Source organism: Lissotriton helveticus, chromosome 7 (assembly GCF_964261635.1).
Source record: "Lissotriton helveticus chromosome 7, aLisHel1.1, whole genome shotgun sequence".
NCBI classification, from domain to species: domain Eukaryota; kingdom Metazoa; phylum Chordata; class Amphibia; order Caudata; family Salamandridae; genus Lissotriton; species Lissotriton helveticus.
The window spans coordinates 259,356,621-259,384,398 of NC_136068.1; the positions used below are offsets into that span (position 1 = coordinate 259,356,621).

At 45.2% G+C, this 27,778-nt stretch overlaps 1 protein-coding gene across 1 annotated transcript in view; it reads right to left on the reverse strand.

Moving 5' to 3' along the window:
- Nucleotides 1-23,011, reverse strand: part of DPM1 (dolichyl-phosphate mannosyltransferase subunit 1, catalytic) — a 107,456-nt gene extending 84,445 nt beyond the window's left edge. Inside the window, exons 1-2 of the mRNA XM_078652046.1 lie at nt 22,758-23,011; nt 2,327-2,426 (exon numbers count right to left, since the gene is read on the reverse strand). Coding sequence (XP_078508172.1) covers nt 2,327-2,426; nt 22,758-22,885 — 228 coding nt within the window. The 5' untranslated portion in view covers nt 22,886-23,011. The remainder of the gene's footprint in view (nt 1-2,326; nt 2,427-22,757) is intronic.
- Nucleotides 23,012-27,778: the final 4,767 nt, after the last annotated feature.

The following is a 27,778-nucleotide window of genomic DNA, read 5'->3' on the forward strand; positions in this document are numbered from 1 at the left end:
GGCGGGTTACCCTTTAAGCTCACTTTTTGAGCTCAAATCTATTTGGCCTTTCTGCCAGGGAGATGTAGCACCTCTTCTAATGGCAGGCAGTTTGTGTTCCTTCCTGAGAGTCCTTCACACCTCCCCTCAGGGTGGCCCGAAGGCAGTCTTGTGGCCAGCAACTGTAAACGTCACTGGAAGACTTTGGGTAACAGAGTGGCAGTTTTCTAAAGTTGCCATTTACTTAAAAGTTACATTAAGTCCGACTCGGACATCAGGTATATTATATGATTGTTTTTGATGCCTTGAAGTCCAACTTTAGTAGTCAGAATCAGAAGTTAGCACAGCTGAGTTGTCAGCATGGAACCCTGTACTCTCCAACGGGGCTACAAGCCTTTCTATACCAAGAATTACAATTTAGGGGTTTTTACGGTTAGAACATGCAAAAATACATGTTCTACTTTTCAATATACAGCACTCTACCTTAAGACTCGATAGGCCTGCCTTAGTGGTGACATATATATGTTAAAAATGAAGGTCCAGACTTTGTCAATATTTTAAATGGCAAAGTCAAGTTAGCAGTTTGAAAACTGCTCTGTCTGGGAGTCATGCTTTACTTTGTCAACTTTTTGGTCACACAATAAGTACATCAGTCCACGAGGGACACTTCAACCTACAGGCCCAGGGTAACCCTGGTACCACATATATATTAGGGACTTATAAGTAAGTTAACGTATGGCAATTATGGGTGAACCAATCAGACATACATGTTTTAAGGGGCAGAGACCCTGCACTGAGGCCTGTTTAGCAGGACTCATTGCACCTTTAGAATCACAAAACCAGCAGCATCAGTCCTTTAGGGGTAATCATGCAAAAAGAGGCATTTTCTTACAATGACGTATTTCTATTAGTAGAATTGATTGGTGACATACTCGCAGAATGAGTCTCACTTCAAATCAAAGGAGTACTTAAAAAAAATATATAATCGATTTTTAAAGGATAAAGTAACATAAAAATGAAAAGGGAAAAACAAGCTTATATGGTATGCATACAATCAAGGCAAGCACACGCATACATCAAGGCAAGCACAACCTTACTGACTGAATGACAATATGAATTATGGCATGTATAACAGCAGAGTTGATATTTTAGGACCATCCCTTGGAACCTAGTATAAGAAATGTAGAGGAAAGTGAGGGAGGGGGTACATGGGGGGGGGGGGGGAGGGGGTGGGGACACACGCACAGTACAAGAAGAAATCAGTTCCAGTGTATCAGGTTTATCTTGAGTTGCCAAAGGCTAAGTCGTTGGCACAGGTTCAACTAATTTGCCCATGAGGACTGTAGGGCTCAGCTGGAGGCCTGATTGCAGCCTGGAGAGCTCAGAGGAGCCCATAGGTGCTTAGGTCCTGATCAATTTGGCATTAGTTTCCAATAGGTCCCCAGTTGCTCCTGACAATATACTGAATTTCACAGCCAGCTCTTGAATTGAGGGGCTGGGTGTATCCCCCAGAGGATGGCTAGCCTGCGCTTAGCCAGAAGGAGAAGCACAGATGTTAGTCGTTGGGACTACGCCTGACTGTACTTTACATATTGCAGTGGTGCCACAAGGGGGAGGGGGGATATTGTGGATGGGGGCAAAGTAGTGCAGGCCCCTCGCGTCACCCGACAGACACTTTCTATATAATTGGGCAGGGGTTCATTACGTTCTTTGGTATAAGATAAGACCACTGGATTGAGTACAGCAGTAGCACCACCGTTCCTCAGTTAGAGGAGGAGTTATATCTGCCTCCCAGATGGATTGGACTTCCAGGTTATATACAGGGGATTCCTCCAGCATTATAGGGTAGAGGCGAATAATAAGCCTCCGGAGGGATCGGTTTATAATCAGCGCCTCTACTGTATGGAGTGTGGGAGGAGCTGTTGGGAAGGTGTTTCATAGGGGTGTGGAAAGCAGCACAGAGTTGGTGATACAAGAGGAAATTAGGAGAGTACTTTAAAATCATCTATGCTTGTAAACTCTGCAATGTGATCAATCTGAAAAATATTTTAATTGTCTGCTCTTAAGTTATTCATGACAAAAAAGAAAATATACATTGAGTTAAACATATTGTCAACTTCTATAAATAATCATAAACATTTATTTAACATTATTTTCATTAAATGAAATGTATCTCTCGCCTCTGGAGGACTATATACCAATCAAGGTCCTCACTCTGGCAGGACTGAATTGTAGCAATATCATCCAAAACATGTGTTGGATATTTAAACAAACGAAAATCTGTCAACTGTGTACATATTTCTGAAGCACACCCTCTAGTACATTCACATAGTAAACTGGAACTCACAATTTTATCAGAGCCATATATCTTTTCCAATTGTTGTGCAACTTCTAGTGTACCATCTGGGCTTCCGTCATCTATGATAATGATTTCGTAGTCATGTCCACTAAAAAACAAATTTTAAAAAACATAAGAATGTAGCCTCAACATCCAGAGTGAGAAATGCTTTTAATATTTGGGAGCAAGAGAAGAACTTTACACCTCCTGCCTCCTCCCTAATAAAGTAATCGACATAGTTGTTTCATTGAATAAAAACAATCTAGGTGAACATCAAACACTTCGTAATATTTTTAGAGCTTTTTTTAAATGACCCATATAACTTACTTTTCTCCATCATAAAAGCATGAACTATGCAGCAATATAGACAAATAGGGTCTTCCTACCTTCCCATGGATTGATAGTGCTAACTTGCTCTTTTTTAAAAGCATTTTGATGGTTTTATAACACTTAAGAGAGCCAATGAATATACATGCTGATGTTACATCTATTGGAGACAACAGATTACACAGAGCTAACTCCTGCCTACCTGGGTGATTATGTCAGCTAAGTATAATTAGATATCATCGGATTAAGTAATATTTCATCCCACTCAGGTTCCTATCTGAGGTCTTGAAACAAGGCTTTACCTGGGACAGCGCATGCCAGTCCCTCTAGGGCCAGAGCAAACAGTAAAGGCAACATGTTAAATCCTTGACCGGTGTTTCCCCCACTCGAGAGAGGGCAAGGCCACCATAGAATCCCGCCGTTCACCTGCAAACTGCTTGATCCAAGACAAGACTTTTATGCCAAATTCCATTTTTTTCATGTCTGCCATCATATAAGGGCTTCAAGTTACAGGTCTTGGAGGAGTCTAACGATAGGACCAACATCTGCTCTAGGAGTTTGTAAGTTCCATACTGCTATAGAGGTGCCTAAAATATTGTCTGTCATGAAGCCATACTGCTCTGGGTGTATCAGTGATCCCTTGATTCCATGGAAACTGACTGCTACAACTTTATCAAATATTTTAATTTCAAATGTCAGGATGGCTATCAGCCTACATGAGTTCCTCTCAGTCAAAGGTTTCCCCTCTTTATTTATTAACACTAATGTCAACAATCTCAAATCATATGGGAAACAGGCTCCCTTCTAGCCACTTCAAACGTTCGACATGAGATGGTCTACCATTTTGCTGAATAACCATTTAAAGAAAAAACATAAACTGACAGTTTTCAGTTATGTGCCACACTTCATTCCATGCTTTCCATAGTTTACAATAGAATTAAATATTAGTGGTCAGTCTCTTTCTTAGTGCTCCTAAATTTAACAGAAATGGGGCAGCAGCTTTTAAGATGGAAAGGGAGAAAGAACTGATGGTGTTGGCCCATATAATCTTCCCTCCCTTTCTCCCATTTTTCTTCAACTCAATATTACCTTACTGACAATATTTCCTCACCTCTTTCGAACCTCCTGTCGTCCTTTCCTTTACCTTTAGAGTATCTGTGGGCCATTTTAGCTGTGATCCTTCCAAGGTTGATAAACCACCCTTAATTGACTTGGCTTAATGTTAGCACCACCAGATTGCAGCCCTTCAAATTCCTGGTATGCAACATGCAAACATCTGCTTTCTGCTAAATGTACTGTATACCAACTATGCAGTAATTTGCTAGAGCGGCATTTTCAAGTTAAACAGTGGCTCATTGACAGCTGTGCTTATGAGTAGATGGATCAGAGTTTCCTGAATAAGGTCTGGTGCATCCATCCTGAACCTGCAAAGTTGGCGATGGATCAGTGCTAATGGAACTATAGAGTGGAGTCAAATGGGTTGGAAGCCCATCCACCAGAGGTGGAGTGACTGCTCCATCAAGCTGGCAGATATTCCCAATGTTTTTTTAACCTGGGTTTTAAATTCCCCTTAATCCTTGAAAGATGCAATGTTCAGTTGTGTTGTGTGTCACCAATGTGTGTAAAATTTGTGGCATATAAAGAGACATACACAGCATGGTCAGGAAGTAGCACCGTCAACAAGCTGAAATGTGGATTGATGCTGTCTGCGGCGGGGACTACACACCGGTTACTACTTACCTAATTTTCTGCATCCCATTAAACTGTGGAGGTTCTCTACCTTAGCACAGAGGTCTTGAAATGATTTAATCTGAGCCCCCTATCCAAAATATTTTGAAATCGGACCCTCCTCCAAAACGTTATGAAAATTATTTCAGGGTTGAGTGCAGTAAGTGGGGCATATGAGATCATTTCACGGATACTTTTTTAGAATCACATAAGCCACACTAAATGTGAGACTTATAAATAAAAAAAAAGACATTATGAACCTGAAATAGACAAAACGCTGCTCCCATTTTTAGGGGTCTTGTTAATCCCATCACACTCCTGGGCACCAATGCAATTGCACCCTCTACACGAATGATAGCTGCAGCTGGGGCGGAGCCAGCCGCCATACCGTGAGCAGCTTTGAGCCAGAGCTCCTCGATGACCCACACAACCCCAATCCCTTCCAGGCCACAACACCCAGCACCGAACAGCGTCCCGGGTGCCCCAGGCCACTAGATTTGTTGTGAGGACAGAGGGACCAGAAAAGAGCTGCGCAGTATGTGATTGCCCTGGTGCTCCTCTTCTGACACGTTCCCAAGATGGCGGCTCCGTAGTCTAGTGAAGATTGCAAAGTGGTGTCAGAAGACAAGCATGTGGTGGGTGGTGAGCTCGATTGCGACGCCGTTTGTGTGGAGGACAGGAGCGTGGAGGCCCTCTCCCCCACCCATTTATAATTTTCTCAGACCTGGTGGGGGCCCAAACTGATCTTGGCAGACCCTCCCCACTGGCCATAGCCAGTGGCGAACCTCTGCACGGGGTATAAACCAGGATGAGGCAGTGGTGTGGAGGCCTCCTCCAGTGAAGGCAGCATAACTAGGAGCCCCAGGAGGCCCGGCTTGGTACTGGCAGATTTTCCATTCTCCTATAGCTGTATAAAGGGCAACTCGACCATGGGCACTGCCGGCCCTCCTGCCGCCACTTTGGGGCCAGACTTGGTAATCTTCTGGCCGTAGCAACTCTGACCTGCCCCGAGTTAACCAGTCTCTGGATTGTGTTGTGGGGGGCTGTCCCTGGTACTGCCTGACGAGGAGCACAGTGGCAGACTTCGGTGGCCCTCCCTGACAGGCAGGTCCTCTGGATACAGTTGTTCCACAAGGAAGACTTCCACCTTCTGACGCTATGGATTTTTGGGGAGCAGGGAAGTTTGCGGAACTGTAACTGCTGGTGGCACTGGTTTTGGCTGAGAGTACTGAAGAGTGTGTGTGTGTGTGGGGGGGGGGGGGGGGGGAGCCTAGCTCTCCTTGCCCTGCGAAAGACATGGGTCGTACACAGAGGACCAGAGATGATTTCCCACAGAGTGCCCCACAATGAGAGGGGATCAAGCAGGGCGCAGGGGGGCAAGGTGGGGCCATCTCTAACATGGACTCCAAATTAGATAAATTGCTGGCTACGATCGACGCTACTGATGAGCACCTAGACGGTAAGATTGACTCTATTGCTGGTGAGCTTGGCCATATTCGTGAGGACTCTAAGAAGGTGGCTGGGAGGATGACGGCCTTAGGAGGGAGTGGAGGGTAACATCATGCTCGATTTCCAAGAGGACTGGCTCCAGGAAGTAGTGGCCCCTGAGGGATTATCTGAATTCTATGCTTTGGACCGGGCGCACAGGGTCCCTGCTTCTCCTGCAAAACCCAGGGCCCCACCCCGTTGGGTGGTGGCCCATCTCCTTAATTTTCAGTACAGGAATTTCCTTCTGTAGCAGGGCCGCCCCATGGCCCCTTTGCGGTGAAAAATGCCATGATTTCAGTATATCCGGATTTAATCCTCCAGGTGCAAACACAGCACACCTCGTTCCTCCCCATTAAAAGACGGCTCTATGAACTGGGGATACCTTATTCGCTCCTCTTTCTAGCCCACTTGAGAATGCAAGCGGAGGAACAGACTAATTTCTTCCTGGATCCTGCCTTGCTGGAAAGCTATGATAAGGAGGCATGCACCCACAGCCTGCGATCCTCCGCTGATCAGCATGTCGGAGATGTGGACGATCTCGATGCCGGGGTGCACGCCGACCGACCAAGCAGCAAGAAGCTGAGGAACAAACTAGGACGTTGGAGATGGCAGCCTGCCTGCGCTCCGGCAGGAGCTCCCCACTCCCTGACACACATTTGCGTAGGGGGGGAGAGTCTGCCTCGAGCCTGGTGAGCTCCACGTTGCCTAGATTAGAGTGCACTCTCCGGGGGGCGGGGGCGGGGGGGTGGGGTGGGGGTGGGTTTACCGTGGGTATGGGGGACCGCATCATTTTATCTCCTATATGGGGCTGAGCAGCATCTACTACTGTGCTGTGGAGACTGCATTGTATCATCTACAGTCTTACTGACTTAAAATCTTTTTATCTTTTTCTCCTTTGTTATTGTCTGGGGGGAGACTGGGTAGGTGCACGGGGCTTGGACTTCATGCACTTTGAATTATTGCATTATACACTTACTGCATGACTGGCTGGTCATTTGTCCCTTTTGAGTTTTCCAACATGGACTTGGTTGGCCATTGTTGCTCTGCCTTAGTTTCTAGGCCATTACTCTGTTTGGTCAGGATGTACACATGTCTTAGTCTGGGGTTGGTGGGGGATGTGGGTGTTTACTTTGTGGTTGTTTTTTATGTTGGATCTGGGTGTGGTGTGTTCTTGGCGGGTGTGCATATAATATATGTGTGATGGTTGGGGATCTGAAGGGGGTGTCTGGTGGAGTGCCCCTAACCCACACAAATGTTGTCAGAATGGCTGATCTACTTAATTTGATAACCTGGAATGTACGGGTACTGTCCACATTATCCAACTGCTATCATGTGCTAGCTTACTTAAAACGGAGGGCGGTACAGGTTTCATTCCTACAGGAGACTCACTTGTCAGATGCAGAGTGCAAAATACTTCACAAGAGACAGCGGGGCAATTATATTGCACAGCTTACTACGTGTTTGCGATGGGGGCATTCATGTGGATCAGACCGGGGGTGCCTTTCCAGTTGCACAAGGCAGTTATTGACCCAAAGGGTAGATATGTTCCTGTGTTGGGACGACTGGATGGTAGGGACACTGCACTACTCTATGTATACGCTCCCAACACTGACCAACCTTCATTTCTGAATGGTCTGATGCTCCTTCTCCCTTACATGTGACCGTATGAGTGAATAGCGGAGGGAGACTAATAGTGTCACAGACGTCAATTTGGACAGATCCCACACCTCGTTGCACTTGGCGCTGGCAGCTAAACTGGCAAATGCCTACTGCACTTGGTTGCAGCATTGGGGCTGGTTGAGGAACCCTGGGGCAGGGTGTATTTGTTCCGCTCTGGTCTGTATGACCTGGAGGTGTGGTTGGAAAAGGTACTTGGGTGTTCTGGTAGCATGTGAGAGAGTGATAGACACGGAGCATCGAGTATGGATATATTCTGACCATTGCCCTCTGGTATGCTTCTTTCGGTGGTCTGGGTGTAGATACTGCACACCCACACATGGCGGTTTGACCCACCCCTGGTGGAGGACCAGGAGTTTTGCTTGCATTGTAGTGACCAATCACTGATCTTTGGCTCAATAATGAAGGCACAGCATAGTCAGTGGGGGTTGAAGGAGAGGCCTATGAAGTGGTTGTGCACGGTTACTGCATCTCTAACAAGGTGGGGGTGCGTGCCTAATTGCACTTAGATATTTCCCTGCAATAGTTGGTCCTCATTGGCTTCCTGTTGGAATTAAATGAGAGGCCAGCTGGCTGAGAACGAATGCTCGCTGAACGAGAGAAGATGTTCACGCTGGTGGAACGCCTGCGTCAATATGACAATAGGGCATTCACAGCGAGAGCTCATGCGGAAAGAGACAAATCGGAGAGCATAATAGTTTGGTTCCTCCGGGAAGAGACTGGAGGACACACTATCCTCCCAGTTAAAGACTCTGCAGACCAACTTCTGTTTATGCATGGGTGTTCCTGCACTACTACCGCATGCTGAATGCGGCGGGAGTGGCGGTTAATGAGTCAGACATTCAGCGTTATGTTGCAGACACTTCCCCACCGGCTCTGGACCCGCCCATAGCTGAATGGCTAGTAGCCAAGACGCTGTGCAGGGAGGGCTGAATCAGACAAGGTTTGAATGTTGAATCCTGGGTAGAGCAAGAGGGCAGTGCGGAGGACACCGACCACTTCTGAGCCACCTCTAGGACTAAAATCAATGACGGCTTGATGGAGGCTACTGCTACTTACCTCCTTTGATCTCGTCCATGACTGATGGAACCTCAGCATGGTGGGAGCTGCTGGCTTGCTTTGGGTTGGCTGGACGGACGGTGCAGGCGACAGTATTGTGGTCGCTGACTGCAGCTGCTGGTGGGAGCAGGACGGTGGGAGGGGGGCTCATTTCCTGCCCTCTGCTCCTGGGGGCCGTTCTGGATGATCATGAGGCGGCTCTCTCGGGTGCAGGAGGCAGTGGTCTATGGCTCAGCAGAACAATGAGGTTGACATCTGGCCCAAGGGGAGATGGGGCCCTGAGCAGCGACAGTACTGTGCTTATAGTAGACATCAGCAGTTCGGTGAACGGGCCTAGCTACAGCAATATCAGAGAAGGAACTCCAAAATGGATCTGGGTTCTCTGCCTGCAGCATTATTTTATTCCTCTTCCCGGGGACCTGGCTATTGGCGGTGGCTACAGAGAATTACGAGGGGCTTTGTATGGTACTCTCCAAGTCGTTACTGGGGCAGGATGTTCGTCAAAGCAGCAGCCACAGAAGGATCTGGTCCTAGAGGCCCTCTGACTCGTCCTACCAGTCCGAGTAGAACAGGGAGGAGGAAATCTCAGCCCACTAAAGCTCCTCCCATAAACACAAATACTAAGGCTACTACTTTGGCGAATATCTGTAAAGGATGGGCTACAGGTGTCTGATACCAAGCTTGACCTTGAACCGTCAGATCAAACTCAGGACAAAAAGTTGGGAACTTCCTTGAACCCTGAGGAGGATAGGAGCGCATTCCCCTCACCCATAACAACCTTGACACCATCCTTGCAAAGGACTCTAGATCAATATATTTCACCCCTCAAGCCTGAGGCTGGGGTAGTGGAGATAATAGGGAGTAGATCGGAGTCAACCCCGGGCGTTCCTTGGGATTCCTCATCCATGAGGTACATATCTGGACCTGAAGTGACAAGGAGGTAACTACATTAGGCAGCTCCACTTGCGCCGACCCAATGTCAATTCATGGGGAGGAGGGGGCTACAGGAACCAGTGACTGATAACCACTCCCTGGCAGTAACAGAAGGCTTGATGGTCTCTGCAGCATGGAGCAGCGGGAGTACTGACAACACTCAGCAACTCATATCCTCAGCTCATGCCCCACTCTAACCTGCTGAGGCTTTAATTACAATTATCGGACTCTGGGAGTCTGTCTGACGCAGATAGAGAGACTTGTCCGACTGGGAATGCAGGTGCTGTGGAGTGCCCTAAAAATCAAAGGTCTTCCAGAGCCAGAAGTAAACAGAAACAATTGGTATCAAGTATCAGTGGATCAGTTGCTTCGAATGGCTATACCAGAACTTCCTATATGACAGAGCTTGTGACGATGGCCTTCTCCACAGGGGTTCGCGATCCTACAACATCGGATGAAGAGATCCTGTGGGACCCCCAACAGTACTGAGCTTACCCCCAAAAATGTCACTCTCTGAGTCTCAGAGATGGTCACCTCTTCAACTGCTCTCTCAGCTGTCACTACCACCTGGGATACTCCAGCCGGGAGCCAGTATCCAACGAGTGCAGATTCCAATTGGCTGGATCTCCAACATTAGCTGTGATTTTTGATCTTTTACAGCAGCACTGGGAGGAGTACCGAAGGGATTTTCCGTCGCTAAAAGAAGTACATCTAAAGGTCTGTTAAAACCTGGAACATGCTCCCAAGCCCGCATAAAGAACAGCCCAACACTTCTAGCCTTTAGGAAAGCACTAAAAACCTGGCTCTTCAGCCACTAACTTTTTTTACTCAGTTCCATCGGCAACCTCGCCATATTTTCTGGTTTCAGCGCCTAGACATCCTTGGGCAGGTGTGCGCTTTATAAATGCTCAAATCAAATCAAATGAGGAAAGAGGAGACTTTCAATAAGTCGAATAGACTCAGTCGGGGAGAATTGGGAGATGTAACCTCATTAAAATGATAATTCTGTCTCAATATCTTTATCTGTTTAGCTGTATACCTTTCTATCTCCCTAAAATCAGGTTTTCAAGGATTGAGGCATCTTGGAAGAAATGTATCTGGAGTTATCGGAGACCTGGATCTAATATACAGTTACTTCAATTACCACATGAGAAAGGGGAGGAGGGTCTGTCCTTACTAGGTCTGCGGGTATATTTTGCTGCATTCATGTCCCAATTAATGAATGTACTCGGTAGGGGGCTGTGGCTGCAGGGACATATGTTTCCAGAGTATCTACCACGGCGTCAGGTCGTTGCACCCCACAGTGGCATTAATGACACAATTTACTTTAAAAGGACTATGTTTAAGACCCTATGGGACTAATTCTCTTTTTGGTTTTATCCTAAAACAATACTGCTGGCTATCACCCTTTACAATACATATACATACTTGGGCTATAATCACAACTGGCCTTGTCAAGTGTATGAGAGCTTTTGACATGTTGGGAAGTCAATTCCTTACATTAGGGAAGTTATTTGAGGGACGTAATTTTCTCTCTTATGAGACTTTGCAACAAAGGTTCTCTCTTTCTCGTGGCAGATTTTTTCGGTATTTACAGCAACAACATTTTTTGGGTACTGTGACGTCAGAAGGCCTATGCTGTACACAGAGTACATTTTTGGACTATCTGAAGATGATGATCTCTTGAGGTATATATTAGTCTGGCTTATAGGATGATCTCCTTGGTGAGGCAGAGGCTGGAGGTAGGCTGGACCCTTTTCAATCTGGAGCGGATAAATGGAACTGGCATCAGAGATTGCTGTAGGGGATCTCAATTACACTAATCTGCTCGCACAGAGTGTCTTAAATGTTTCAAGCGTCAAAGTTAATCATTTTAAGTTTATTAATGACTTTTATCTTACACCCTATCATATTTATATCATTTAGGTCAGACAGGGTGCAAAAGGCTTTCGCTGTGTGGCTGAGCAAGCAGAAGCAGGACACATCTTCGCATCCTACCCGTTAATTGACCCTTTCTGGGAGTCTGTCGCGAGGAAACTGAACTGGACTTTTCAGACCAACGTCTTCTAGGGCTCCAAGTTAATATTATTAGGACTCTCTTCTGGTATTCCTAGCTCCTTCTCTCTGGAACGCCCTCCCCCTGGACATAAGGTCGGCTCCACTCTACACTCGCTTCAGATCCCTCCTTAAGACTCACCTATTTCGTTTAACCTGTAACTAGAATTGATAATCTCCCCTTCCCCCGGTCCCTCTCTTTCCTGTTTCTTGCCTTTTTCTCCCTCTCACTGCCCAGGTAGTGATCTACCGTCCTTCTGTTTCAGCGCCAAGAAACTGTACAGTGTATGATGCGCTTTTAAATGCCTTTCACTTCACTTCACTTCACTTCACATTTAGCAGAGATATACATGTTTGCAATAACTCCAGCAAGATTAGTGGCGTAAGAACCCCCTAATTTTATCCTCTGGTACCACGAATTTATAAATACTGGCTTTCTGGAAATAGCTTAAGTTGATAATGATGAGGGTAGGAGCAGGCTAAGGAGAATTTGTGAATAATGAGGGGGATGTTGAGCCATTTTCAGACGGACCAGGGTTGGTCAGGACCAATTACTATCATCAATCAATTCAAATATCTTCTTTTTCTCATTTGACTATGTTGTAAGTGTTAAGATCAGTTGTACCTTTCATCGTACAAATTACTTTTTGATTTTAGTGCATCCCTAAGCTCTGGTATTTCTCCCTGAACTTCGAAACTGTGATGAAATACTTATATCCTCTCTGTATTTATAATTTGCTCCACATAAAAAAATATACTAAAAAAATCAAAAACCAAAACCACAGTGCAGGAGGTTCAGGGAGATATCAAGGAGATGGCAAGGGACAAGGGGCCCGATGTAGGTAGGACTTATTTACCGATTTTTAATTACCAAATTTTACCGATTCGGTAATTAAGAATCGGTAAATAAGAAGGGGGGGTATGTAGGAACATCCAGATGTTCCATTTACCGAATCGGTAAATATCTGTATTTACCGATTCGGTAAATACCGACCGGTAATGCTCCATTCATTCCTATGGGCTTTGAAGCCCATAGGAATGAATGGGGCATTACCGGTCGGTATTTACCGAATCGGTAAATACCGATTATGACAAGGGTGCAGGGGGTGTGGTGTCACTTTGACACCCTCTAGCACCCCCAAAAAAGGTTCGGGGGCCATGTGGCAGGCATACCTGCCCTAAGGGCAGGTCTGCCTGTCATATGGCCCAGGTGTGCATGCACACATGTGCATGCACACCTGAATCGGTATTTTAACATCAAATTGAATTTGATGCTAAAATACCGAATCGGTAAGGCTTGTGGGACTCAGAAGAGTCCCACCTACATACCAAATTTACCTAAATCGGTAGAAATACCGATTCGGTATTTTACAGAATCTGTAAATTTACCGATCGGTAAATTTACCGATTCTGTAAAATATGTGTCCCTACATACCAAAGCTCAAATACCGGTCTGTAACGGCCGAAAATACCGATTTGGGGGAGTAATTAGTTGTATACATCTGACTGTGTGCTGCAATATACAGTATTGGTATGCCAGTCCGCCAGGGTGTTGACTGGACCTCTGGCCCACCTCAATCGCCACCCAGCGTTTGGCCAGCAGAAAACCTATAGCTTCTAATCGCCTAAACTCTTTATCTGTTCCTTTGTTATATCCTAGCAGGGCCAATAACTGGTCCATGTCCAAGGAAGAGCCTATAATAGTCTCTGGGTCCCGAATGATTGCCCTCCAGAACTCGCATATATTCGGGCAATAACACACAACATGTAAAAACCCAGCCTCCCGCTCATGGCATCGTTGGCATTGCGCAGTGTCTCGTAACCCATATTTGAATAGCCTCTCTGCTGTGTAGTATACTCAGTCTGTGTCGCCCATTCAATTATACATTTTGGTCACAGAGCAACAGTACCTCCAACAATCATCATCAATGGCTCCGCCTATATCTCTTTGCCATTCCAATTGCACTTTTCTCTTGACCGGTCTGCGTGCTTCCAGAGCAAAAAGTAAAGTTTCATTACTCACTTAATGGGGGCGTCTGATTGTATCAGGGAGGAAAGTGCTGGCATGGCTGGAGGCTCCTGCATGTCCTCACCTAGAAGGTCTTGTATTGTGTGTCGGACTCTGAAATTCTTAAAGCAAATTAGAGCTATCAGCGGCTCTGCCCTGTCTTGAAATGCCTCCCAGCCTTTCACTACCCCTTCCTGAAGTAAATTTCCCATTTTGATAATCCCCAATTTTCGTAATGCCATTGCCACACTCTTTTCGAGCCCTATCTGCAACTAGGTACACTGCTCCACTGATGTATGTGGGTAGTATAGGAGGAAACTAGCTTGTCTTTCCAGTAGGTTCCACCAGACATACATTGTAGTGTTGAAAGTATCAAACACACCATAATGCCTATGTGGGGCGCCACATAATGTCTGGGGAGCGTATAATATATATATATATATTTGTGGGCCATGGAGCCAATAGTACGTACATGTACCATATTCAGAGCTCTGATTGCGCTGACACATGGGGCCTCAGAGTAATGACCCGGTCATGGTAAAATCCATGACCGCATCAAAGAAATGGAACACAATGTGGGGTGGTCTAATCTTTTCATTTGGTAGGAGGACCACCGCCTTCATGATAGCAACTCGTCCCATTAGCGACAGTGGCAGTTTGATACCTTGTCCAGTGCAGTGTGAATTCTAAGGCGTCTGGTATCCTGTAAGGGTCAGTGGGTAAATTATAGTTTTGTCCCAATTGATGTTAAAACCAGAGAGACCTCCGAAGCGCACCACCTCTCTGAGGATAGGAGAGAGGTTCCTCTCCGGGTTTCGGACATAAATCAAGGTGTTCTCCGCATATGCCAAGATTATAGGAAAGTAACCTGAGAAGCGCAGTCCTCTATGCCCATGGTATTAGCGTAGAGCACACACCAGCGGCTCGCCACTACTGCATACAGCAAAGGCAATAATGGGCAACACTGTCTGGGACCACTGGAGACATTGAATACTGATGTCACTGTGTTGCCCACGCGGACTCGAGCCACCAGTGTCGTGTACAGAACCTCGATCAGGCAAAGAACATCTCACCGTCTCCTATTCTGTAGAGGACGGCTCGCATGAATATCCATTCGACAGAGTCAAACGCTTTTTCAGCTTCTAAGAAAATGGCAGCTCCCCTCATCTCTGGATCTATTTGTTGTATGGTTTCAAAGAGTGTCCAGAGATTATGGATAAGGCTCCCTGTTTTCAGTTTTTACAGATAAATACAGACAGAAAACAATGTGTTTTCTATCTGCATTTCTTTTTAAAAGTGGATAAATACAGAAAATTGTGCTTCTTTCTTTTAATTGACTCTCCATGCTGTATCTTGAAATATAGGGCAGTAGATGAGCCGATGGACAGCATGGGAAATTAAAAAACAGGATGAAATTTCTTGAAATAACGGCATATGTTAACATACATTTAAGGTATAATGCTAGTATTTACCAGTGAATGTATGGTTATGTAATATTTGGCAGCTTAAATAGTTAAAACATGACAGACATCAAAGTACGAGTGTGCGTCTATCAGTTAAATAGATATGGGAATGTACAGTTTTAAAACTTCATTTATACGCAAAACACAAAATAAGTACGGATAAATACAGACAAAATGGGCAAAAGATAAATATGGATAAATACAGATGGAAATGGTCAAAAAATAAATACCATAAAACCGGGAGCCCTAATTATAGGTAATGCTACGACCGGGAACAAATGCAGCTTGTTCGTGACGCATCACTCCCTGCATCAAGGTTGCCAATCTCTTTGCTAATACCTTAGCGTACAGTTTGGTGTCAACATTTAAGAGAGAAAGGGGCGTTCCGAAGAGCACTCATTGGATTGTTTGCACGTCTTTAGAAGAGTAACAATCAGGGCCTCTCACATTGAGGGGGACATCATGCCAGTTTGTACCACTTCTTCATACAATGTGACCATGAGTGATATAAGTACGTCCTGATAAGCTTTGTAAAAAGGCTGCTGTGAGCCTATCCCGCCTGGCGCCTTACCAGTTTGCATATTTGCAAGTGCAGAACGTATCTCAGCAAGGCGCAACAGTGCCATCAAATGTTTTCTATGTTCCGTAGTTAGCCATGTCATAGCTATGTGCTCCAGACAGTCAGTTGTAGCCCCTTCATCTGCATAACACGTGTGTGATATAGCTCAGCACAGTATCTTTGGAATCTAGCCACTATGTGGTATGTCTCATATATTGGTTGACCTTCCTCATCTCGCAGAGTTATGATCCCCCAGTCTCTTGTCTAGGGTGCATCAGAGCTGATAAAGTGGCACCCGGGGTTTCCCCCTCTCCATATAGCCTACCTGTTACATATTTGCCCATGTGTACAACTTCGCTATTGGCGGTTTTGATGGTATTCCCATATTTTAGTTTTAATCTCTCCTAGTATATTGTTATCACCTAAGCTTTGGTGTCTCGACTCCAGTTCGGTTATTTCCCTCTCCAGGAGCGACAATCTGTCCCTCAGGGATTTGAACACTCCCGCATGCTTTGAGACCAACACCTCTATATAAACTTTAAATGTCTCCCACACTGTGGTACAGCTGTCTAAAGATCCCACATTGATCTTAAAGACCAGCAGTGAGTAAGGATGGGGAACCCACCAAGTAAACGCAGTAGTCCTCTTGCCACGGAGCTTCAACTCCAGAGCCACGGGTGAATGATCAGAGTAAGTGTTGCGGAAGAGGTTCGCAATGCAGGACTCGAGGCACCAGGCTCTTAGACACCAGCCAGTAGTATATGTGAGTGCGAGTGTCGTGCATGGCGGAGTAGTGCGTGAACCCATATGCTTCCCTACTTGTAATGGGATTTGCAGTCTCCTTTGTTAAACGGACAGACAGGTTCAGTTATTTCAGAGGAGTGTGCTGTGGAGCGAGGTACTCGGCAGGACTGCCCCATATCACCCGTTTGCACTAGTGCTAGAGCCATTTGCATTGACAATATGGCAGTGGGGGCATTAACATGGTCTACTAGTGTTAGGAAGCCATGTGTATATCTCGCTATATGCAGACAAGATGCTTCTTTACATGCGTGGGGGAACTTCTCACTTGGAGGGTGCAATGTCGGCCGCAACAAGTTTCGTGCGACTATCTGGACTGGAAGTTAACTGGCACAAATCATGTGCCTTCCCCTGTGACCCAACTCAGAGGACGACAACTTATCCGTGGCAAAACAAATGATTTGAGGGGAGCCTGCCTCTATGTGGTATTAAGGAGGGCATGTGTATAGAACACCAGATTTAACTTTGCCCGAGCTCTGTGTGCTGTGCGGCTGTCTGTTTCCTTTGGAGTTCCCTGCCGATATCAGTCAGTGGACAGATAGCAATCTCCAAGACGGTCCTATTACTGCGTCTCCTTTACCTCTTTGCAGCACTAATGGTTGAGCTACCTGGGACATATTTCCAGGGATTGAATAGTATACTCCTTACATTATACTGGGGGAGTGGCCCTGCAGAATTTACGGTTAACAGTGAATGAGGGAGGAATGGCCGCCTCGGATTTCCCAGTTGCAGTGGGCTGTTCGGTGGCGGTCAGTGATTTGGGAGAAAGTGAGCGCCAGCAAAAGCGGGATTTCTTCCAAGACTCTTCTCAATTGAATACTGCTACCCCCCAATATACCTTTGAGGGTTCAGGGCGAGGCTCTATTGGATCACAATGCACATTACGTGTGAGCACAGGCACTGCAAATAACTCATACCAGAGCCCATTACACTTGCAAGCTTCCTTTGGTGATGGTTCACTACTGGCACCATCCAGGAGGTAGGTCTGGACTGAAAACCGAGATGGCACTCAGCATTATACAGGGGCGAGCTTAACTCTTTTCTGGCTTTGAGGGAGACTTACGATGTCTGTATTATGTCTTTGCGGGCAGGATCCATGCCTGGTGGTCGGCAGGCTTCTCTAAGCCTCCATAACACAAATGTCTTCGATACCTGTTCTTTATTAAGGGGACAACAAGTTTGATCACTTTGTTGTACTGAGCCCTGTTAAAGGGGGGGCCAATGGACATATCACAGCTGCGGCTTTGCTGGGACTTAGGATTTGGGACCCATACTTACCGATTGTGCCTGCAAGAAGATCCTGAGGTCCACCCGTAGGGTGTGCAGAAACACTAGATTTAAATGTATTCAGTTGTATATCTTGCCCGATCCGGACTCCGTATTGGGCCACCGTACTGAAAGTTCAGTGCAGGGCTACATAAAAAAAATGTGATTGCTCCCCACCGCTGTGCATGTTGGACTTACAAGTGCGTAGTGCAGCCAGAAAGGCAACGGACAGGTTCAAGGACTTGTACAATATGCTTAAATGGCCACATGATTTGGTTGCGTCAAACACGGAAGCGAAGACGTGCTCGATTGAGGGAGGCGAGTGCAACGACTGAAGGTACTCCCTTCAATAACGAGAGGAGATTAACATCCCCAATGCTTTTGATATAACAAAAAAAGAGAAGAAAGAACGGGCGGCTTGGATTTAAGCATATTCGACAAGGCAACATCGACAGCAAGACGGGCGCCCCTTTTGAGGCCCTGATTTTACATCTTTGTGTCGGATTGAGTGGAACAAACTTAGAGCTTTGAGGTCCTGATGAGAACTCTGGACCAAGTGAGAGTTCGAAACACGTAGACCAATTTTCTTCCAGCCATAGGAATTAAAAATAGAGCGCTATTGTCTAAAATTGGTTTATCCACGAGTTTCTTTATTGTGTACCATGGCTGTTGTTTCAAATAACAACTAAAAAAGTTTTGTTTATGAAATTCTAATTTATAGAGTGTGTGTGTGTGTGTGTATTGAGTGTTGAATGAAAGAAAATGAGAGTATGAAGTGAGGATGGTAATGCAGAATGTTATAATTTTGAAAAAAAATTGATTTTGTAAAAAATAAGATGATGTTTTGAAGTACAATGTATATTTAAATGTAATGTGTGGTAAAATGTTTACTTTTGGTCTGTGAAAAATAAAAGAAAATGATTAATTCTAGACAGAATAAGAAGTTTTAGGTACATGTTGTTGGATTTTCAATATGTTCACCTACAAATGAGAGCACAAGTGATTTAGAAGTATTGGCAGTTGTTCAGTTTTGTTTTCAAAGATAAGTTAGTTACCATGGCCGGGTCATTACTCTGAGGCCCCATGTGTCAGCGCAATCAGAGCTCTGAATATGGCCCTTTCAGCCTCCTCCCTGTTACCAGCTAGACTCACCTGAAAGGACATCTGCATTTAGACAGAAGTTGAAGGTGGCCAGGTGTTTTTAATTTTACAAATACAGTTCCCATACATTTTGTTAAAAATAACCATCCCTGAATTGTTAATGGCATCCTAGAGTACTTGAAGGCTGCTGATAGGGAGGGGTCTCTAAGTGCTTTAATTCAAGCAATCATGTGAAGTATCATGATGACATTTATTATTTTTGAGAGATAATGTAAGGATGCTGAGTTTTGGAAAGTGTCATTTTAATGGACTAATGCAAATGCCTGTACTAGGAACAGTCTTGTCAGCTATTACTAATGTTTATTCTTGGTAAGTGCTTGTTTTATCATATAGACTAAATAATTGTGTGGTAGCCTATCTTATGTTATGTTATGATATGTTAACTGAAATTTCTTAAGCGCACAGCTGCCCCAGCTAAGGGGCGTCCCGGCGCTATACCTGAGAAAGTAACATAACCAACAAACCAACAGAAACACAGCTAATACGGCAAGGGGAAAAGACTGTGTGTAGTACAATTGTGAAATAATGTCAAATATGTGCAATGATTTATTATACTTGCTGGGATCTAGCCCTATAAATACACAAGTCATCATTCTGCACTGCGCCAAGCAGGATTCAATTCAATAACTCTCTGGACTCACAAACAGATATATGTAGCGATCACGTTAACCAATTAATGTTTCATAATGTAAAAGAGTGCAATTCCCATCAAATTGTTTAATTTATATATATTTTTTATTCAAGGTATGTGCATTATTTTATTTGCAGTTGCCATGAAGGTGAAAAAAAATACTTATAGAATATTTTGTTGTTTTAAGCAGTGTATTTGACCCTACCACCGCGGGGCTCATGATCACACTTGCTGGCATGACTGGAGTTTTAGTGTCTGGTACAAAAATCACCAAAAGTCAGTATTTTTCCCCAGTTATCGATACATACTTTAAAGAGAAAATGATAGAACAACACACTTTAAAAGGTATTCTATTGCTGCCCTAAAAACTCTGATTGATAATTAAAGAAAACGAAAGACAGAAAAGCCACGTAACGAATGAACACATACTAGTACGCAGAAAGTTCTACTTAACCATGCCTGGGCATTTGCAGATTGTTAAAATGAGAAAAGATGGCCGGCATTATTCTCTGTAAAATATGGCAAACCCAACTTCAATCGCTTCATATAAATAAAGACCGCCTGGAAATGCAAAAAATTAACAGCATTGCGCTTCCAGGCAATCTTAATTTACTAGTGCATTTGCGTCCCCTAGGAATGCCACCACGGACCCCCAGGGTGGTATGGCACACAGAAGACCTCTGCCTTAGCACCTCCCTTTCCTGGACCAGAACCCCCAGTAAGTTACATTTGTTACCTGTTGCTTGCAGGTTAGCATTTCACGAATAGCCAAGATTGCCTTGTGCTACTTGAAAATACTACTCTACCCTGCACAAATTCCGTAATTTACACAGACTGTGCCTAATTTGAGCCAGAGTCCATTGCCCGTTAATGTCGTAATAATATACAGTATTCTTCTGTAACTTGTTGCAGTTTTAACTTGCTTCAGAACAGATATCAGAACTGGTTTCCAGTGCAGTGTAAAAGGCTGAGCACTGAAGGGAATCGAAAACTTTGATAGACATTTGAAGAGCTCTAACTTGTTTCCTGTACTACTTTTGCCAGCGTTTAATAATACGGGTTTCCTATTAATTTTCTTTCTTTGCTATTTTCCTCTCATATATGTGTGGCAGTAAGAGGTTTACATACATAGGTTTTCAATTAACATGTTGAAGTTTCGATAACTATTGCTTTAAGTAGGTAGGCAGATAGATGTACAGGTTGATGAATCGATGGATGACTAGAGGGGTAGATGGATGGATTGATTGATTGATAAGTGGATGAACAGTATGTGCATTAATTGGTGTAGATGGGAGGATGGCCGAGTAGATGGTTGCAGTGGTTGAGAGGATGGATAGATGGATGAATGATGGTGTACAGATGGGTAGATAGAATTGATGGATGGACATGGGCCCACGAATAGATGAACAGAGGTACCAAAACATGTAGCTTTTCCGCAGGAACCTTCAGCTTTTAATGAAAGACGGTGTCAATCGCATCCTTGATCTGACCACAGTGGTATTTTAGTCTTACCACATTTTATTGGCTGTATCTCTCTGCTTCCTTTGGAATGAATGAGGGACTATTATACATCTCAAAAGTATACACTATAATTACAATTCTAAATGATCTCACCCATGCACTGTAAATACAAAGTAGTCCTTTATTTGTTTTGCAGTGTAGCTGTACTTTATTTTGCTTTTGTTAGCACTCAAATGTGAACGTCAAACGGTTTGCGTTTCCAGAGCTTGTACAAGACCATGTGACAATTGTTTCTATGCATGTTTACTAGTATTACTATCTTTAAATAAGAAAAAAAGAACAATTGATGGACAGAATGCAGAACAATGTCATACATTCACCCCAGAACAGAGATCGGTGCCAAAATACATCAATGTTTTGCTCACTGTGACATTCCAGTTTGGACCCAGCCATGTGCAAATCAGTCTTGATCCTGCACCCAATGGAAATAGTCCGGTCCGAACTGCCAGGCTAAGTCCTCCCTGGACTGGAAACAAGCATCCTAGGACCGCTTTCGGGGTTTCATCCTTTATCAGCCAGGATAGCTTGAATCCAGTGGCATGGAGAGCACAGGACCCACGTTTAGGCATACCCGTCCCACTCGGGTGACAAATGCAAAAAGAACAATTGATGGACAGGATGCAGAACAATGTCATACATTCACCCCAGTACAGAGATCTGGGCCAAAATCTATTGTTTTGTTGCTCACCGTGCCATTACAGTTTGGACCCAGTCATGTGCAAATCAGTCTTGACCCTGCGCCCAATGGGAACAGTCCAGCCCCTCCCTGGACTGGAAACAAGCATCATTGGACCGGTTTCGGGGTTTCACCCCTCATCAGCCAGGATAGCTTGACTCCAGTGGCATGGAGAGCACGGGACCCACACCTGGGCATACCTGTCCCACTCAGGGTGACGAATTCAAAAAGAACAACTGATGGACAAAATGCGGAACAATGTCATACACTCACCCCAATACAGAGACCTAGGCCTAAATCCATCGTGTTTTTGCATATGGCTGGGTCCAAACTGGGGTGGTGTCGTGAGCAAAATAATGATGGATTAAACCTAGATCCTTGTGACTGAGGGTGAATGTTTTCATTGTCCAGCATACCGTCCATCAATTGTTTCTTTTGCATATGTCGTCCTAAGTGGAAAGGGTATGCCCAGACGTGGGTCCCGTGCTCACTATACCACTGGATTGAAGCTAGCCTGGCTGATGAAGGGTGATGCCCTGAAAACGGTCTCAGTATGCTGGTTTCCGGTCCAGGGAGGACATGGCTTGGCAGTTTGGGCTGGACTGTCCCTACAAGACTGATTTCAATATAGCTGGTCCAAACTGGGGTGGTGAGCAAATGCATGATGGATTAAACCCAGATCCTTGTGACTGGGAGTGAATCAATTGTTTATTTTCCATATATCTTTAAATAAGACCAGTATCATGTGAATGTTTGTTCAAAACGGCTATGTAAAATACAAACTAAAGAACATAAATCCATTTTTACTTGTTCTTCTCCCAGCTGTCTTATTTAATTTTATATTATCACTTACTTTTATATTACTGCTTGACCGACTCTGATGTGTACGCAAAATTGACTTTTTTTGCAGTCACTAACCTGAATTAAATAGGACAGCTGGGAGAAGAACACGTCAAAATTGATTTATGCTCCATTCCAGGTGGACACCCTACTGTAGAAAGGTGGCCTGGCTCAATAAAATGCGTGCAATTGGACAGAGAAGTACAGGTAGTTAACCAATAAAATTACACCCTCACGTGCTACGTACCTCTCACTGAAGCTCTGCACCAGCAGCCAGATGATAAGCGGCAAATTCTCCCTCTCGTTATAGGTGGGCAAGAGCACCGAGTACTTATCTCGCCGTAAACTTACAGGTTCCCTGCTGTCACCTGCCATGGCAGCTGCAATCACAGTGTTCTCTGCGCTGACTACAGTGTCAGCGACACAAAACTTAAACCGTAAGCAAAGAAAGGCAAGACGAACATATGATAAGTTCTAAAAACAAAAGAAGGACGATCGACCAGAAGGACTCTTCCTGTATTAGCGTCAAAATCGGCTGCCGGGCAGCACATGCTCTCATTGGCCCACATTATGTCTTCTTCAATTGGCTGAGTTCAGTCAGACTTCCGTTTGAGAGATAGACTCTCATTGGCTGAAATGTGACAGTGGTAATACCTGCAAGCAGGGCTCGAGTTCGAACACTTCAGTGAAATTATACGGAGCTCTAAATCTAATGCTCCGAGGTATAATCAATCGGCGGTCTCCTCATTAGAGAACGTGGGTACGTGGACTCATATAGCCAAGTGGAGACGAGGGAGGGGGTGAGGAGAAGTGATGGATTGCTGCGCAGGAAATGTGAATCCCGAATAAATAAGGGTGTTATGGGCAACTAAGGGACGAGCAGTCGAGGTCAGTTTACGAAGAGAAGAAGCATTAGCATATTTATTTATTTAATGCGATTTTATCTAGCGCGAACTTTATCCGAAGGTGTCAGAGCGTTTTACAAAAGGACCGGTTACATTACATAAGAACTACAGAGTACATGAGTTACATAAAAGATACAAACAGGTAAACTCTAAATTCACATAAGAATGGCAGTAAGTATAAAAGTCTACTACATATACTAGTGGTTAAAGTTACATATATAAAAGTTGCAAATTAATTCAAGGCAAAGTTGCAAACAGATAAACTCTAATATCACATAAGAATAGTAGTAAATACTTAGGACTACTACAGATACTAGTGGTTAGAGTGGCATATATACAAGTTGCAAATTAACTCAAGGAAAAGAATCAAACAGACAAACTCTAAATGCACATAAGAATGGTAGTAAGTACATAAGTCTACTACAGATACTAGTGGTTAGAGTTACATATATACAAGTTGCAAATGAACTCAAGATTACATTTTAATCAAAGTTCAAGCAAACAGGGTCGGAAAAACATATAATGACATGTTTACAGAGCATGATCTTCTCGCCATTGCGGGGTTCTTGTGGTGCTTGTTCAGTCCGGCCTTCAGGGTGTTGTTAAACTCACAGGTGAAGATCTTTGGCCTGGAGGGATCCCTGCGCTGCTGGTGATGTCCAGAGCGCTCCACATGCAGCAGGCGAGGTCCATAGCAGGGCTCCTCTTTACCATGTTTACAGGGACAGGCAGTCCCCCACCAGCAGCGAGCATGGCTCCCCCACGCTGCGGGGCACCAAGTGCACCCGTAAAGCACCTACCAGCAGCAGGTGAAGTTTGCAGCAGGGCTCCTCCCCACCTCGGCATCCACCATACCTGCAGTCCCTGGCCACAGGACATCGCAGGGCATCTGCCAGAAGCCCCAGGTATGAAATGGAGGCTGGCCTCTCCTCAAGCAGGAAGTATGTGTCTTGATCCTAGGCAGATATTCTGCGCGACAAGAGAAGGGAAAGATCCAACGGGTGGCGCAACCAGCGTGGTCCGCTTGGTCAGAGGCTTCCCCCTGCGACTTACTTGATGACCGGCGGACAGCTCCAGATCCTCCAGGCTACTGCCGTACTTGACGCCTCACGTACGGCATAGGATAGATAGATGAGGGTACCCTCGATGTCCGACGGGTACCTCCAGAGGTGTGTTGCGAGGGGCCCCAGTTCACTCCTTAGGAAGGTCTGTCCTCGCCGTTGATGTACAGAACCAATGTACATAACCAAATGGTCTTGCCTTTGGGACCTTATAAGTGTTTAGCCAGAGCTATTGGCTTTGCCAATGTCTTTAAACTATGTTGTAGAGCATTGTGGCTGCAGTGCAGCATGTTGTAAAGTTATAATAAAAAAGTGTTATAAGCATTTTTGCTACCTTATATTTAAACAAGAAGACATTATGTACAACTGAACGACCCTATTAAATAAAAAATTATCATTCAAAACTGTCTGCTATTTTTCTTGTCCTTACAATGCTGGCAACTTCCTGTCTGTTTTAATGCTTGTTTGTTATAGGTTTTTTTTATTTATGGGGGAGGGCATAAACAACGGGAGGGTGGAGGTTAGAAAATTGTACCTGAATTACAACACGAGCAGCGGAGGGAAACTAGGGGAGAATCAGCAGATTCGAGATTGAAAGGGCAGAGTGAGGTGGTGCTTCATGATGCCGAGGAAGTGGTGTGCTATACAGACGTGATGCTCAGGTGATGCTGAATGATATTCAGGTGGTGCTGATTGATGCTGAGGTGGTGGTGTCCTGGTGAAGAGATACTCAGGTGATGCTGAGTGATGCTGAGGTGGTGCTGAATGATGCTGTGGTGGTGGTGCTGCGGTAGTGCTCAGATGGTGCCGTGCTAATGCTGAGATGGTGCTGTGCTGATGCTGAGGTGGAGCTGTGCTGGTGGTGGTGATGCACTGATGTGGTGGCGGTGCTTTGCTGACGCCAAGATGGTGCTGTGCTGATGTTGAGGTGGTGCTGAAGTGGTGCTGCACTGGTGCTGAGGTGGTGCTCTGCTGGTGCTGAGGTGGGGCTGTGCTGGTGGTGGTTGTGCACTGATGTGGAGGCGGTGCTGTGCTGATGCCAAGATGGTGCTGTGCTGATGTTGAGGAGGTGCTGCGCTGGTGCTGAAGTGTTGCTGCGCTGGTGCGGAGGTGTTGCTGCGCTGGTGCGGAGGTGTTGCTGCACCGGTGGTGGTGCACAGATGAGGAGGTGGTCCTGAGCTGATGCTTATATGGTGCTTTGCTGATGCTGAGGTGGTGCTGTGGTTGTGCTTAGGTGATGTTTAATGATACTGAGGTGGTGCTGAGTCATGCTGAAGAGGTACCAAGTCATGCTGAGGTGGCGGTGCTGTGCTGGTGCTGAGCTAGTGCTCAGGTAGGGATGAGTGATGTTGAGTTGGTGCTGTGCTGAGACGATGCTGTGCTGATGCTGAGGTGGTGCTGTGCTGATGCTGAAGTGGTGCTGCACTGGTGCTGAGGTGTGCTCCACTGAGGTGGCACTGCACTGCTGGTGCCACCTCATGCAGACGTGGTGTTGATGCTGACATAGTTCTGTGCTGATGTTTAGGTGATGCTGTGCTGGCAGAGAGGTGGTGCTGCACTGGTGGTGTGCACTAATGAGGAGGTGTTGTGCTGATGCTGAGATGATGCTGAGTGATGATGAGGTGGTGCTGAGTCATGCTGTGCTGGTGCTGAGTGATGCTGTGCTGGTGCTGAGTGATGCTGTGCTGGAGCTGAGTGATGGTGTGGTGGTGCTGAGTGATGCTGTGCTGGTGCTGAGTGATGCTGTGCTGGAGCTGAGTGATGGTGTGGTGGTGCTGATTGATGGCATGTGGTGGTGCTTAGGTGGAGCTGAGCTGGTGCTCAGCTGGTGTTGAGTGATGCTGAGTTGGTGCTCTGCTGAAGTGAAGCTGCACTGAAGCTGAGTTAGTGCTGCAGTGTTGGTGGCGCACTGATGAGGAGGTGGTGCTGTGCTGATGCTATGATGGTACTGCGCTGATGCTGAGGTGGTCTTTGATGTGCTGTTGCAGAGGTTGTGTAATTATCTCAAATTTAGAGGGAAGAGCGATTTACATTTCCTTTTGCTACAGCTTTACACTGGTCACCACTACCTCTGAAATGGGGATAAAAGCATGCACAGAAAATGTAATAATGTATACAGAAACAATATTTGCAGGCATTTATCACCACTTCTTGCACAGAGATGTAATTTGGGTGCAAATTTTTGCCATGTATAGACCGTAATTACTAATTTAGGTAAGTAGCTGTATGCTTACATAAACATGTAGGGTAAGGCTTAAAATGAAAAAGGTGAAAAAAACATTTAGTCAGTTGAGTGTACACATTCTATAGGACAGTTGAGTTCCTTCATCCAATCAGAAAAGGCCTTTGACCCTGTATTTGCATGCCACAACTTGAATGCCCGTACATCTGAGAATTCCATTCTACATTATGTACATTTGTGTATTGTTTAAATTAGGGGTTGAATTGGAAATTTAGAAGTGCACAGAAGTGTCTGTACTCTTCCAATGAAAGCACTGAACCTCTGCTGAGAAGTGCAGGCACTCGTACTTTCAAAACAAAGAATTTTAGTTACTCAGTGCCTGCTAACCATGAAACATACGCCACAATGTTGAAGTATGATCGCCTGATCTTGTGATACTAGGTTGAAACGGTCACACGATTCTTGTTGACTCCATGCGCCTGAAATTTATAAGCTCACACTATTCACCTAAAGAATGTTACAGTCCGTGTTCTTCGAAAGTGTAACCCAGAAAAGGCGTTTCTCCTGATCAATACACTCAAACGTTTGTGGGCAAGCTATTTCCGGTATTGGTACTTCATTTATGTCGACGCCTTTCCTGTGCTCTGACCTCTGGTACACGCATTACAGTTAGCTAGGTCCCCACAAAAAATGGTGATGTGTTGTCTAGAGCCGCCCTGTGCCCTTCAACTACCTGGTTTGAAATTGGAATCTTTCCTCCCTTCCTGGAGTGTCAAGTAGTGCCCATGTCAAGGAGCTGGGGAAGTAACAAGCACAATTGTGTTTACATCCAGCCTCATTCAGTGACTGAGTGATAGACAGAGGCCCACCCAGAGGTGGGAGATAGCAGCAGCAGTGATTAGGGAAAACGTAATATTGATTAAAGCTTGTTTAGTTGAGGTTATTACCGAAAACAAAGTTACTGGTGCTTTTATTCAGCTTTGTTGTAATATAAGGGGGATATTATTGTGCCCTAAGCGCCCAACCAATAATAAGCCCAGGTGGTTTGATAGAGTATGTTCTAAGGTTAACCAACAGTTACGTAGGGCCCTTGTGGCAAAACCAGGGACCCACAGGATGT